Raw genomic sequence first — 15,856 nt, forward strand, 5'->3', positions numbered from 1 at the left:
AAAGGCAAATGCTCACCGCGTTCTCATACTTCATGTCCCGTATCTCTAATCGGCCTCTGATGCGGTTAGAGAATCATTTAGCAGCGAGATGAAAAGACAATCTGACAGGAATACAGCAAAGTGTGCCATCTTGCCACTTCCTGTTGAGACGCTTGGACGCTTTTTAAGATTTGGGAATCAACAGTGGATAAGTAGCGGCCACCGGGGACTTGAGAGCAGTTGGGGAGGGGGGGGGGGGTGTTATCCCAGTTTGCGGGTTCAACGTTTGATGGAGTGTGTAATCGTCCTTTTCTTTCATTTTCGGTTTTCAAAATGAATCTGATTTCCCGTGAATTTTCTCTTCCCTTTTTTCGTTTCTCCTTCTTTCACCTTTAGCTTCTCCCCCCCTCCACAACCAAAACCCTCTGAGAACATCTTGCCCCAGTATCTGAGCACATCTTGACACGTGCGTCTCATGTTTTTGAAAAACACAAGGGTTAATGCCGTAACAGCCCCCCCCCCGGGGAAGAAGGCAAGAAAGTGAAAGGGAGCGAATCGACGCACTAGAAAGACACGAGGAAGAAGAAAACCAGAAGAAAGTGAACGGAAGGGATGTGGAAACATGACTGACTGAAGCAACGTAATTTGGGGAGTGAATGTGTGGCTTTGCCCTCCCCCTCTGTGCCCTCTGTTGCCTGGTTTGAGTCGGCCACACTCGTGCGTACAGTCGAGTCTGATCTCCTCCGACGTGAACACGTTGGTGGTGGTGGTGGTGAGGGGTGAGGGGGGGGGATGCACATGCTTTTGGGTGGCTGTGTGCTCAACCGGGAGGCCCTGGGAAACGCAGGCTCTGAGAGGAGGAAGGGGAGGTGGGAGGTTGTTAGCGAGAAGAAAAATACAAGCAGTGTACTCAATCAAGGGGTGGGAGAGGAGGGAGAGAAGTCAGCCAGATAGAAAACTGGAGAGCAGCTAGCTTTGGAGAAAGGCTACAACAGGAAATGAGATGAGGAGAAAGGAATTTTCAACTCAATCCAAGACGGAGTTTAAAAGCAGCGAACAACCCAGTTACCCCTGAGAGAGAGAGAGAGAGGGAGAGAGAGGGGGAGAGAGGCGGGGAAGACAGGGAGAGGGACGCCGTGAGAATGGAAAGGAGGAGTGGACCTCGTTTATGTTAAAACCTCCTGAGACCCTGCGTCCTCATATGGGGACATTAAGTTTTAGGTTAGTGGCAGCTTCTTGTTATGCTTCATTTAAACTTTTATCCGCTCAACCAGACGCTAAGGCTGCGGGGTGCGATATTTTACGTATATTACGGTATTTATTTTTTTTATTTTTTCTGTGATGATGAGTAAATATAGAATGCATGGCTCCGTGACATTACGTCACGGGGCTGTTTGCTGATGTGAAAATCTGGAGACATTCACAGCTCAGAGAAGAAACAGGGACGATTACAGTTTAATTCATTTTGACATATTTTTTCATATTTAAACTCCTACGTCTGTGATGTCAATAGCAGCACGACAGGCTACCGTAATAACTGTAGTCTGCGCGCAACATATTTTTTTTTCCTCATTCATAAAAAGCTAAAATTGGGCACTTTTTCGGGGGCCAGCTAAAACAACTGCCACCTTTTTTTTGGCACAAGTCTTCTGTTGTACTTTCTGTTGTACCTTTCCATCTTCACCTCGCAGTGACTCAGTCGCACCATTTGTGTTTAGAAGCGCTACATTGAAAATGGTCCGATCTGAACCAGTGACTCAAATACACCGATACGCCAGTATATTCAAAATTTACGTCATAACGGAAAAAAAAATATCCGGCATTTCAGCGGATTCATTCTGACGTAACAAAAGTGGACAACGTACGAAACCTCATTAAATTTTATGTTTATTAAGGTTTCTAGTTCTATAATACAAGCAAATCCTATCAATAGTAACGAGCTATAACTATATAGGATTTTATTATAATATTGAGTAAAATAATCCGTGTCCACACACGAGGACATATTTTTCTTTTCCAAAAACTACTTCCTGCTTCTTCTTCTTTTTTTTTATGATGCCCAATTAAGAGAAATGGAGAAATTAAAAATGCGAAGCAAACAAAAGCTCAGGTCTCAGGAAGTGAACCCGCTGGAAATGCTTTCTTTTGAGGTTTTTTAGATAAAGAGGCAAAACCAGAACCGAAACAAGGCATTACTGTCATTCTGAAAAAAATGACTTGTCATAAAAACATCACACACACACACACATGAACGCGCGTGAAGGCCTTCTCTCTGTGGATACTCTGAGCAGACGCTTTGATCCTGCAATAAAATACCATCAAAACCACGGCCCGCGTTATCATTAGCTCATTATCGGTTCATTTCTCAGTCAGGTTTTCCGTGATCTTACTTTCAACTCGGACTAATGTGCTTTGTGAAACGAGAAAAAAACCATCAAAACACAAATCTGAGGCGCTTGTGAGAGACGGATGCAAACAAGAAACGGATAAGATCTGTGCAGCAGACGGTGAGATATGCCGATATCAGTCCCTGCTACGGGCGGAACTCACAAAAGCAACTACAACCAACCCTTCCCCATAATTGCAACTCGATAGCAGCGTCTATTGTTTGACCAAGCAGACGCCCACGCCTTTCGAACTTAAAAAACTCCAAATCAGTGCTTGGCTGTGAGGAAATGCTGGTGTGTCGGCTCTGGTCAGAATTACAGGTCATGTGATTTCCATTTCAGACAAAAAACAACAAAAAAATCTCAAAAACTTGCACAACCTTACTTATGAGTAAGCTGATCTTTATGTGCTTTTATTGAGGAGCCTCCTTAAAGCGGCTCATAACAGGTGAGAAAATACAGCAAAAATGTTTTTGCCCGTGCATCATTCACATTAATTACAAACAGAATAAACGCGACTGTGCCACAGTGACACCACTAAAACAACACATCTCACGCTACGCCTCCCAAAAACTTAATTATTAGAAGGCAGATAGATGTGATAATATTTCCTTCTCAACGAGCCGAGACGTGGTCTTAGCTTTCAATTTCCAAAAGCAGATGTGGTTAAAGAAAACGGCCACATTTTAAACCTCTCTGTGCCGAGTTCCTCTAACGCCTCTCCCCGCCCACACTGAATCTGCACCTAATTTAAGCTACGTTTATGTCTCCGAACTCAGATTACAGATGGACATGGGTCTTCTGAGGGTGTCTGGAAACAGGATGTAGTTAGTCGGGGGTCTCTATGGGTTGAGGGGAGGGGCCTCTGTGGATCATCCCAGTGGGATCTGTTCTTCATGTTTTTGTTGTTGTTCCTAAAGCGTTTTTCTTTGTGTGTTCTCGTGTCAAGCTGCATCCTGCTGCCATCAAGGATTTCTATGGGGTGGGGGGGGTGTCTGGTCTGGTCTGGTCTGGTCTAGGTGGGGGCTACATGTCTAAGTAACATTCACACGAATGAATATCAGGTCCAAAAGTTTCCCAGGACAACACTGAAGTGTCATAAGATGGTCAACGTTGTGGATTTCTCCTGTCAGTGGTTTTAATGTTGTGGCTGCTTTTTATGCTTATTTTGACTATAAAAAATACAGAAAATAACCAGTGACTAAGAGTTTTGGTCTATTTTTTCTAGAATACTACCAATATCCGGCTATTATTTACAATTAACTGAACATTATTAGTGTAAAAACCTTCAGGGAGAGAAAAGAGCAACAGACTTCAGAAACTGCTAGTGTTTTTTTCCCATAACCGTGATGTAATCACAGAATCCAAAGTGTGATTGTGCAAACGTGATGCCGGAGACACATCCGTTTCTTTAGAGACACCGGAGAATGAATCAAACTCAGAACTGTCCTCTAACGAAGCGAAGCAGCACGTCAGCATCTTACCACCGACCAAACCAGCCCGACACTTTCAAAACGCCGCTCGTCGCTAATTGACAAGTAAAAACCCACAGTGCATCTATCCAGACGTTCCACAAAACCACAACATTTGTTTTGTGGGGCGGTGGGGGTGGGGGTGGGGTTTCCGTGGGGGGAAAAGAAGTAAAAAAAAAAAAAAAAACACGGTTAAAGACTCGCTGTGCTGCACACAGGCGTCTCTGATAAACCAGCATTCAGTTACTGATCAAACTCTCTCTCTGTGTGTCCGGTGCCGCCCGGAGCTAATGTTCACACAGATCCGTTAGTCTCAATGGACAAACTCAAGTAAAGAAGTAGAAAGCATATAAACGTCAAGTCACACCGCGTTGGGAAAGTCAGATTTAAAATGAAAATCGCATCAGAGTTCAGGATGTGAAGAAAAACTGGAGCTGTGAATCAGGCCATTGAATCATGGGGACATGTGTAAAGCATGTGATTCTTCAGGTTCTCTTAAAAACAAAGGAAAAAATCCAAAACTATCCTAAATGAACTATCCTAAACCCTTTAATAAACAGGGATAACCAAGGCCTTTCCACTCACACAGTCTGCATCAGGGAACAGAGATATTCTGTTTTCTGGGATAATAATAATAAGAGAAGAAAAAAAAAAACATTGAATATGCTAAAATAAGTTGAGCAAGCCGGGGTTTCGCGTGCAGCAAAGAGAAGATATGATATCTTTTGCAAGCACAGGAAAGGGTGAGTGAGTCCCCACATGTGGCAAGTTCACATTGGTGGTGTCGCCAGACGAGGGAAACGCTGTGTTGCAAAACCTGATTTAATCTAACTGAAGTCGCTTTGCTTTTACACAACATACTTTCTCGCGGAGCTCCTCTCGGCCACCGCCGAGTGTTTTCATGCTTATGTCATTGTTAGCAGGTAGAGGTCGTCCCAGTCGACTACTTCCACCCACGGGGGCATGTGAAGGACGTGGCGAAGGAGCGGCGTGCTGGGGAGAGCCCACCCCCACCCCTCCACCCCTCCACCCCCCCCGGGTCCTTTTATTTACCCCCCGCTGACCCTGCATGCTGGCCCTGTGGCGACACTTCCACACTATTCCTGGTACTGCGGTTCTCCTCGAGGAAACGTCGCCGAGCGGAGAGAGAGAGCGGGGCGGCCCCAGCCCGGATTATTCCACCGGCCTAACGGTGCGTGGACCGAAACACGGACTGCGTCTAAACAGTCAACACGCGTGTTGTTTACAGAAAACGACTTCGCCTTCGAGGACAAAAACAGAGAGCTGTAGATGAGAGGCGCAGATGAATAAAACTAACTGAGAGTGCATAGATGTGAGCGTTTCTAACCCCTCCTTCACCCTCACCCCGTCACTTTTCCTATTCAGTCTGGACCGGAGGAAGTTTGGGAACCTCTTGGCCAGCTGTCAAAGAAGGAGGAGGAGGTGGGGGGGTGGATTTGTCACTTCAAACCGAAGTTTCGCTACCCAGCCTTGAGAGTCTTGAACTGAGCTGCCCGCTCCCGCCACTCCAGGACCTCCGACACTTTTTTCGTCTTTTTTCCCTTGCTCGGCGTTCCACCCCGCGTCTATTTTCACCGCGTCTAAAATTACACTCGTATTGTTACAGCGGCACTAAATAGTAACAACGCGGCGCGGAGCCAAAACCTATAATAAAGCCCATAAAAGCAGCTCAGGTCAAACGGCTTCGAGAGAAGAAGTGATCCCAGACGGTGCCAACATCCCCCACCCCACACGACCTATCCCTGGCTGCATCGCCCAGAGACTAGGATCTAAACCTTTCACTTCAGCAGAACAACAGGAAACTGAACATACGCGGGAGCATAACTGCAAAATGTAAATGTATGCAAATACGACTACAACAAATTTGTTCACGTCCCCCGCGCAACAGTTGGATCGACGACACCAGATAAACTTCCTCCAGTTCACAAACACGCTGGTTCCCCTTTTAGTTTCCCATGTTAAGCTTTAAAGCTGCTGCAGTCAATATCTTTATATTGACATTGGGTCAAAATGACTGTGCGAGATGTGAAAGCAGTCACTCATAGCGACGCGTACACGCATATCTCTTCTTCTTTGTCTCCCGAGTGCTTTTTAGTGTCTTTTTCATTGACTACTTGTTTTGGTTTCACAGCCCCCAGCTTTTCTGTTTTGGTTCAGTCTGAGCGAAGAGGAAAATTTAGCAGCTGAAGAGACACATATTTGTCCTGCAAATAAACATTAACAAGGTTACAGGGGTGTGTAAATGGGAAACGGTTTGCTAATGCGTTCGAAACGCTGACGTAAAAAGTCGATAATTGTCTCATTGTTTGAATATATGATGCTTAAAAGTGGCAGAACAATCACTTAGTGCAGGTTTAAATATTGCAATCCCACAGCGTCAAACTATATATATTCTAAATTGTTCCATCTCGTAATTCTCCAGTAAGCGATTTGCGGGTTATTTGCACATTTCCTCACTGGACGTCTTTTGTTTAACTGAGTTTGTTTGTGTATCCCTGTGTTAGCTGGGGCTTTAATACCAATATATATTCACATATATCACTCCATAGCGCCAACAACTGTCAAAACCATCACAAGATAAATTTAAGTCAGGGGTTTTCAACGTTTTTCGCGCCAAAGACCCTCTACCTCCTATATGTTTTCTATATTAAACTCGGCCTTGTGCAAATTATAAATATACAGTATTATTATACCATATTATTATTTTTTTAGCAATCCATTTTGGCTTCAATAGTTGAGCGGATGGGAGCGAGCTGCACTGTTAGCTTCTCTTGTGCTAATGTTAACGGCGTTGAGCCATCACTGGAGTGCTGACTGAAAGATAACGCCTTCTGCCTCCATTTATCCCTTTACTAAAATATATTGGAATCACGATAATGGGTATTAAAAGAAATTTAAATTTGCAGGGAAAAATTCAAAAAATACATAAAAATGTCTAATCAACCAAAGATTTTGCGAACCCCCTGCAGTACCTCCGTGGATCCACTAGGGGTCATGGACCCCCTGTTGAAGACCTATGCTTTAGGTTAAGTTTGTGTCCACCGAACGGCTGGCATGTTAAGTTTTATATATTTCTTTAAAGAGGTCCTCAGTCATTAGCGCAAAAGACGTCGCTGCTTTACGCGTTTTCCTGCACCGGTCCAACGATGTTTCTATCAGCAACAGGGAAGTCAAATGCCCATATGTTGCAGTTAATTAGTGTGAAAAGTCCCGTCTCCAGCTGTGCCGCTGAGAATTCCCGTCTCTGCGAGCGCTGACAGACGAAGCACAGTCTGCTCCTGTATGAGGAGACACCACCTCTGTCCCTCCGTCTGCGTCTCACTACATCTGCTTTGTATTAGCTTGTTGCCATGCAGGAAAAAACAATTCTTTTGTAGCGTATTCCAGCCAATCAGGGAGTGAACTGGGGGTAGTTTCCTGTTTCCTGTGTTCCCCCAGACAGCGCGGACTCGGGCCCAGTAGCCCTGTTCGGTTTCCGACATTCGTGTGTTCCTCCAGGAAACTGAGAACAGTCATCACCTGGCGGAGCGCAACAATAATACGTCTTCTCCCCCTGTCTTTGGCTCTCCCGTCTTCGAGTATGTGGCAGACCTTCAGCTCTGAGTCATCAGCCGGGCCCCTCTCTTGCCAAACCACAAGACTTTGATGAAAACAATGTGATGCAAGCATTACATACACATTACTGGGAGAGAGCGCCTCTGGGATCAGACTGACAGCGAGTATGGCCGCTGCCGGGTAACAACCCGGCGTTAACTCTTCATGTACGCCAGTAGTCACAACATAGCCGCAAAACACATCCCTCAGGACAAAGGGGGTTTAAAATGTGGAGGAATCCTCGTGTGCTGCACACCTTTCAGAGCGTGAGAGCTATCGGCACTATCTACAAATTTATTGTTAATTATTTTCTTGGTTGGACTTTGGTCTTCAAACTGTATCTATAAAACATGGTACGGCAAAAGAAAACACAGTTTGATATGGAAACAGAAGTCCTAAATGAAGGAATGTAATGAAAAATGTCCATTACACTGTAGCTAAGGCCACAAACACCTCTCTGGGTTTGAATGTTGAATATCTTTGTATTTGAAAGTGTTTTTTTGCTTGAAAACACACTTTAGAAATTTGTCAGATTGTGCAAATAGTTGCAAAATGTTCATGTCTTCTAACTAAACACTGCACTTTGTTACAATACGCGGTATAAGTGTTTATACCAAAACAAGTGTAATAATAAAGCTACCTTTATTAGCTAAAAGACAAATTCTGCATTCACAGGTAAATATGAGTAACTACTACAATATAACACAACATTACACAACACTCACACAGGTCATTTTTCTCGGCTGTCTTTCGATGCTTTAAGTAGAACTTGGCCGCGATGACCTTTTAATAACTGCACCTCTATTTTCTGGCGTGGTCCCTAAGGAGGGACTGTATCTAGGAAAGGAATCTACGGCGGAGAAAGATCCTTAAGTCATTCAGCTTTTAGTCACAGGAACTCAAAGCCGCCGGATGACTAAACACTCATTCAGAAAGTGCAGCAATCTAATGAGGCCTTTGTGATTTAAATATTACAACTCTCCCTAGGGCCCCGAGCACATTATCTCGCTGGAGGTTGGACTATTTGATAAACTTGGCTCGAGGTTCTCCAGCTGTTTTTTCCAGGGACTCCGGAGCCAAGTTTGACAGCAGGTAAAGGAGCTTTAAAAGCACACGGCCTGACTCTGAGCCACCGTCCAACGCTGGCTGGCATCTCCACAAAGCCCCACACTGCTCCTGTGTGTGTTTGTTGTCATTTTTCTCCCCCCTCTGCTCATCCCCTCTGTCCCGTGTTTGGAGTCAAAACAAACTGGACGGCACAGCCAGGGCGACGTGGGTGCCAGATGACAGTGAAAAGGGAAGGAGACAGTTCCAAATGTCCCATATTGACCCGAGATAACACGGGAAGTGTTAGAGTGCTCTGAATGGTCAGATAATAATAATAATAATACTAAAAAAATGCACCTAAAAACAAACATACGGTGTATTACTCCAGTTAAAACTAACTCAACTTGTCAAACTAAACTATTTCTAGTTGGTTTTAAATCGGTGTTGTGCAAAAGTGTCCAGCTTCTCTGACATTCTGTGCACAAAATGAATTATTAATCAGGAAAAGATAAATGAATGATGAATCAGTGTCCATGTGAAGAGGGTCTGTGTAACAGAAAAAAAAAATGCCAGATTCCTTCTGTCTTCATTTATATCATTATCTGCCGTGATCCGTTAAGTATCCGGAGGTTTATTACTACTAGTTTTACATTATTAATCCGACTATAACCCTTCCTGAGCCTCAGCTGTAAGCTGCACTCATGCCTCCATTCATAAGATATGCATGCACCACATGCCTCCTACAAACCAGGGGTACCCACTGGAGAGCAGCTTGATATCTAAATATAGAAATCTGGGCTAACAATCAATAGCTACACAGTCATGCACAAAGCTTTCGGGAGGGGGTAGTGCGGAAAGAGCAATAGCCTGAATGGCTGGCTGCAGTTTAAGGTGTAATAATGCTTCATTAAATCTCTAATGTTAAGCAGAAAAAGCATCTGGATGTACATATTTGCAGCTGCGGAGCCTTTATGTTGCACAGCCTGCTCTGAATCGGTTCAGGTCTAAGCACACATGATCTGGATCCAAACACCAGCTGCCAAATTCCCACAGTCTCACACAAGCCTTTTCTATTTATTTGTATTTCCTCTCCTTTCTTTTCTTTTCTTTTCTTTTCGGTTTTTTTACAATTTGCGGTCTCAATCTGAGCGCTGAGAGGAAAGCGTGTGATTTGAATTACAATAACAGACACAGATCTGGGTCCCTCCGGTCTCCAGCCATCACCGACTGCTTTCCCCGTTAATGGGGAGCCATTCATTGAAGGCGCTCCGACTGGGGGGGTAGGGATTTTTTTTTTTGTTTTGTTTTGTTTTGGGGTTTTTTCCCCTCTTACCTATTTTTATTTTAACGCTCTGGAAAACCCGCAGACCTTCCTCTTCTACCGCCATGCTTTCTCCTTTCCCTTTTGACGACTAAACGAAGACAGTCCTCCAGTCCCCCGGTCTGTTCTGGCCTCTCCAGCGCGCGGATAATCCAGAGGTTTTGCACATCTATGCGCTCCGGACAGCGATCATACTCCGGCCCGACAACTACTGCTGCTGACTGGTTGAGATCAAGCGAGTGGATTCAGCTTTAGACCCGCAGCAGCAGCAGCAGCGGCAGCAGCAGCAGCAGCAGCAGCGCCTCCGGAGGTGTGGCTCCACAAAGACCCTGCCCACACATAGGTATGGAGTGTGAACCGTGCCCAGTAGTGGCAGCGCAGAGGAAGTGCTGCCACAGAGGAGTGCGAGTGCACTGTGCACCAGTGTTGGGGCATGTTGCGTCGATAAGATAATGCATTACTTAGTAATGGTGCGTTACATTTGTGCTCAGAAGTCAGAATTTCCGAGTAGAGGGTATTGCACGTGACGTCACAGCTAGCTGAAGTCTCCATGGTTACGGCCACTGAAAAAAAAAAGCAAAAAAGTGACAGATGAACATGCAGATTAGCAGCATTAGCTTGAATCATAGGCTTTAATAATAGCGTCTAAATTGTAAAATTAATTTAAAAAGAAAACGAAGAGCTGTTCTGTGATTGAGGGTACGACTGCCAAAGAAAAGAGAAGTAAATGGATCAATGAATTACAAAAAAAAAACAACTGGAATCCAGGCACAGAAACCTGGTGTTTTGGTTCACATTTAATGTCAGGTGATATTAATTTATGCTGTGTTTGATTAAGTGCTTTTGATTAAGTCATATCTTAAGTTACTTCTTAAGCTACGTCCTGGAGGGCTGTCAGATAAGTTTGTGGATGTTGTTGTTGTTTTGGCGTAGTTACGGCCGACACTATTTCAGTTTCGTCTAGTCATCCTCTTAACGTCCATTCATATGCTACAGTATTATATGACTCACGTTACTTCTCAGTAAAGCTCTTAGCGTTAGCACCTTTTATTTAGGTACATTTCTCATAATGAAATTACCTAAAACTAACTGACACTAAGTGAAACTAAGGCTAGGCCACTTTTCAAAATCCCAACTAGTTCGTTTGGGTCATTGTTGAGTCCAATTGCCCTTAATTTGATATGATAATCCACATTTTTCCTCGTTTCACTGTATTTACTGATACATTTCACTGTATTTTTCCCACTCAGAGGGGCGTGGCCCCAGGCAGCAGTAACGTCAACGCATACCCTCTATTGTGGGTTGGAATTTTTAACTGGAATGTTCCAAGAAGTCAGATTATCTGCTCAGAAAGTCATAGAATCCTCACTTCCCCCAAGTTGAGTTACCAAGATGCCTCCAATTCTTCCCGTTGTCCAACCAATGATAAATCATGACCTCACCATCCCTAACGATTACGTGACGTCATCTGGAAGCGACAGATACTGGTACCTACAAAGGTGCTGTGTCTTTTTTACAAGTCAAATTCATTTTTGCTTCTACATCCTGCTTCACTTTTAACAACAGCGAATAATGGAGAAGCATGAGATGTCCCAATCAAGTTATTTTGCCTCCTGATCTGATTCCAGCCTTTAAATATTCAGTATCGTCTGACCTGAACCCCAATCCAATCTTGAACAAACACAATTTCCTCCCCTGGAGTTTTTAATAACGGCTTTATTTTAAATCTATTCTTCTGGATCACGTGTGCACCGTGTTACTGTATTAAGTTCAAAAAATAACACTGGAAAGTTAATATAGAGGAGAGGGCAGCATGAAACTTGTCTCCAGAGAACCTGTGTTCAACGTCATTAACTCTGTAAATTTCTCCGGAACATTATTCGCTTGACGCTGTCTCCAGGAAACTTTTGTCATTTTTCAAACTGTGGTTTGGTGAATCAAGTTGGAAGAACTGAATGTCAGTCTCCTAAAAACACCTTGCCAAACATGCACAATGCACCAGTCATTTTCCAGAGTAACAGTACGTAAGTTGACACAGTAGAAATGTTTAATCATGTTATTTTGGTTTCATTTTCTTCTTCTTAGATTTTTTTGGCAGTTATGACACTATCCAACCACTGCTAAAACAAAAGAAGAAGAAGACGTCTTGGTGGTTTTGGTTTGTGCTAAACTGAAATAACCACAAAAGATTGGGTTTGGCTGAAACTCCATACTGAGCCAATCATCTTAAAAATGCCTGGAACTGCCCTGATATCAATCATCCCTAAGCCTGGACCAAGTCTTTTAATCTGAACTGTGTTTTTAAGGAACTTCATGTTTTGTAATTTTGGTGGCAGCTCCTAGTTCATCAAAAGTATCATCAGTGCCAGAAACAGTGACTTCTAACCTTTTAGTTCTTCTGTGGCATTAATCGCCCCTCATACATATATAACGGCCTCATAAGGTTGGTGAGACTCTGGAGGAGAAGGGTTTATATTTATTCTCACTACAACTGTATTGTGTGGCCACCACCAAGCTCATTAAAATGAAATTAAAAACAACCCTCAGCACCTGAAGATCACCAAATGATGAACCTCAAAAGAGAGGGAACATCCTTGTAGTTAATTTCATCTGTCTCTATCCGTGAGCCCCACAGAAGCTCGTAATTTATTTGAATCACCTCCAAATGCCAATCAAACAATCCTGGAGGGAAAACGAAGCCAGCGGAAACTTAACCTCCGTTGCCAGGGTAATTATCGAGCCACATTAGAAATGTTTCTTGCAGGCGGTCACAACAGGGCTGCAGTGGCCTGGAAAGAGCAAAGTGGTCCCTGTTTTCCTGTTGACGCTGATCTCGGGCCAAATTAAACAGATGGAAGAATGAACGAGGTGCCGGCCTACGCAGCGGGAAGGAATGTCAGGACAGGATTTAAGATCTATTCAGGTGAATGGCGAATCATCATCACCACCACCACCATCATCATCATCATCATCAGGCCACGCTCAAGCCCACTGGGCCACGCCTTCTGAGATCACTGACCACATTCCTCAAAATAGCCCCGACTCCGGCCTCGACCGCTGCACTAGCCCAGCCCGGCAGAGATGCAGGGCTAAAGAAGAGTCGGACGAGCTCTCTGCAGCTTCTGGCGAACGCGCCGGGATTAGGCGACTCCTTTAGATCAGCTCTAAATCTAATTATGTGGCAATGTGTCCCGTTGGCGCGTCAGACCCTCGTCAAGAAGAGCAACTGCACACACACACACATCAGCGACCATCATGTGTAAGCTGCTGTAAACCGAACATGGAAATTACAGAGCCTAAATAAGATAATGAGGGACTGGAACATGAAGTATTTCCATTTTACGCCACTTTACTCGATGCATCTGAAAGGTCAAAACTGTGCTACTCTTTAGTCTGCTAGACTCTGACGGCTTCATTTTCTTTTTACTTTGCAGACTTGTATCCAGTGAATCCAGTTTTTACTTTTTTTTTTTTTGCTTGAGGCCACTTGAAAGCTCTGTTGAGGCCTCTTGTCATGTTTCACATGATCATCTCACAACCCCTTCAGATTTATCTAATGGCTCCTTCGAGGGGCCTCGTTCCCCTCGTCCGGGAACATCTGGACAGAAACTGACTAAGTGTATGTAAAATTAGTCCTGTCTGGGGAAGCACTATAACTCACCTGGTGAGCAGGGGACCCCACAAACCGGGGCTATCCTTAATCCTTACTGCAGTGGTGCAGGTTTGATTCCACTTTTTTATCACTGCAAAAGTGAAATGCTGAAATAACTAGCAATCAAAGGACTTCAACATTCATTCATTCATTCATTCATTTTCTATAACCACTTGTCCTCTGGAGGGTAACAGGGGCTGCAGCCTTTCCCTGCTGTCATTAGGTGGGGTACATCTTGGACAAGTCTCCAGTCTTTTTATGATTAAAGTATAGAAAGTGTAGAAAACGATACATAGAAAAGTGGCCAGCAGTGTGTGCAGTAGTCAGCCCCCACCCCACCCTCGCGCTTGACTTTTACATACAAGAAAAAGCTCAACTTTTTTCCACCACAGCCTGAAGGTGCATATTGTGTCTGTGGGTGCATATCGGTGATGCAGCCGACAACACAGTTTGCAAGAGTTTGACTATCATCTCCTCTAAAACTGTACTTATTTTCATAGATAATCACCATGGCATTAGCCGTTCTGTGCAAGTATTCTCTCAAGATGAGATTATATTGAAGAAAAATAACCCCTTCACGTTGGCCACATCCTGTCAGCTGCATGTTTGTTGCATCGAGTCGTAGCTATAAGGTCGAGCAACTACGCTCTTGCTTCATTCATAGTTGATTTAGCACAGCAGGTGAATTGAGATCCATTATATTCCCGTGCATAAATGTAACCCCAGTCAAATGACCATTATATAAGACGCTACGGTCAGGATAAACTAAGTAAAAGTGCTGACATACAAATCTATGAACAAAGCAGGGAACCAGACAATTAACTCTGTTTTTTTTTTGTTTGTTTTGTTTTTTTTACAGCTGTATGTCATGCATGGCATCACACAAGGAAATAAAACTTTAAAGATGTTTATGACATGCATTATTGCAGTTTGGCTAAAGCGAGACTACGCCCTGTGGTGAACCACAAGCGCGTGTGTGTGTGTTTGTGTGTGTGTGTGCGCAACTGTGAGACCATGTGTGTCTGTTAATGGTGTAAAACAGAGAAACGAGCCCAGCCCTTCACATTTTACCAAAGGAAATTAACAGAAAGGCATTAAAAATGTGCGTCCTACAGCTGTGACATCAAACAATGAGGGTGCACGAGTGTGCGTAAGCCTGCATGTGTGACAATGCAAAGCCACCGACTGAAAGAGGAAGAGGCAGATGCTGATTATAAGCAGATTAGTGAAAGGATGCTCACTGTTGGTTTATTTGCGCACAAGCCAAGCGTCAGAACAAGGTCTGAGGGCGTTGGCGCACTTAACAACCACCCGCTCCGCTCGGTGCCTTGCGCTTTTTTTGCCGTCCGAGCAAACGCCGCGGCGTTCAGCGCGCTCATGTGCGTGGACACGATTGATGTGACAGAGACACGGGCTATCGAGTTGAGCAGATGGCGATTGGCATGTGCAAAGTTAATCTGGTATTATGGAGAAGACAAATAAAAGCTCCACAAATGCAGCACCGGTCAAATCCACATGTATGTAACATGGCATGTGACCAATAAAAGCTTTATTTGAGGTTTTGGTGCTTGCATCTTTAATAAATCCAACGCATTGAGCATAACTTCCATATTGAACAGATCTGGTTTGTTTTCCCGCTTCTCCAATGTCAACATTGCATCTGTAGGAAATAAAAGGAGCAGAAAACTGAAATCATGTGGTCGGGTTAAAAACAAACAAACAAACAACTAAATACCGATACATGTAGGAATGCTGATACCACTTCCTAGACGCTTTCATGTAAAACAATGATTCACAGCTACAGGCTTCTGTTCAGCCTTAGACCATGAATAAGGATATATAAATAAAGATATGTTGTTATTACACATCTCACCCTGTTGATGTCTACTTGCATTAAGTAACAAGAGTGTTTCAATGGTTTTGATGGTGATTGTGAGGTAAATCTCCACTACATTGTCCCTGACCGTGTTACATATTGGTTTATTATTATGAACTGCAGCTGCAGAGCTGCTAAACTTCAGCTTCAGCTCGGTGTCAACAAGCACAACAACCACATAATGCGGCAACCACATAGTGGTGCTATAGCGCCACCCAGTGTGCACTTACCGAGGTTTACAGAGCAGCACGCGTACACACGATCCGTCATTACATCACAAACCAGCTGCCTAATGTTTTGTAGGTACCTTCCGCTGCAGCAGCTTGACTGTCGCTGCATATTTGAGCCTTTCCAGCTCATTAACCTGTCGCCGGCTCACTGCTTTTCCTTCTCTGGATCACGTTTGATTAGTTCTGTCAACAGCAAACTTCACAAAAGCTACATTTTTTGAGATGCTGTGACACTTGTTATCACAATTAGGCCCTTGTCAAAGTCGCTCCGATCCTT

General features: G+C 44.0%; 1 protein-coding gene across 5 annotated transcripts in view; it reads right to left on the reverse strand.

The window, feature by feature from the left end:
- The window catches only part of rasa3 (RAS p21 protein activator 3), a 50,123-nt gene extending 39,983 nt beyond the window's left edge, over positions 1-10,140 (reverse strand). For 4 of the 5 annotated variants that reach the window (XR_007112428.1, XR_007112427.1, XR_007112429.1 and 1 more), the window contains exon 1: positions 9,834-10,140. Coding sequence is in view for 2 of the 5 variants with exons in the window: in XM_047580338.1 (XP_047436294.1) it covers positions 9,834-9,888 (55 nt within the window). In the remaining 3 variants the exon portion in view is untranslated. The remainder of the gene's footprint in view (positions 1-9,833) is intronic. The other variant, XM_047580339.1, reaches the window with a different exon arrangement.
- Between the last annotated feature and the right edge of the window lie 5,716 nt (positions 10,141-15,856).

Source organism: Mugil cephalus, chromosome 3 (genome assembly GCF_022458985.1).
Source record: "Mugil cephalus isolate CIBA_MC_2020 chromosome 3, CIBA_Mcephalus_1.1, whole genome shotgun sequence".
NCBI classification, from domain to species: Eukaryota; Metazoa; Chordata; class Actinopteri; order Mugiliformes; family Mugilidae; genus Mugil; species Mugil cephalus.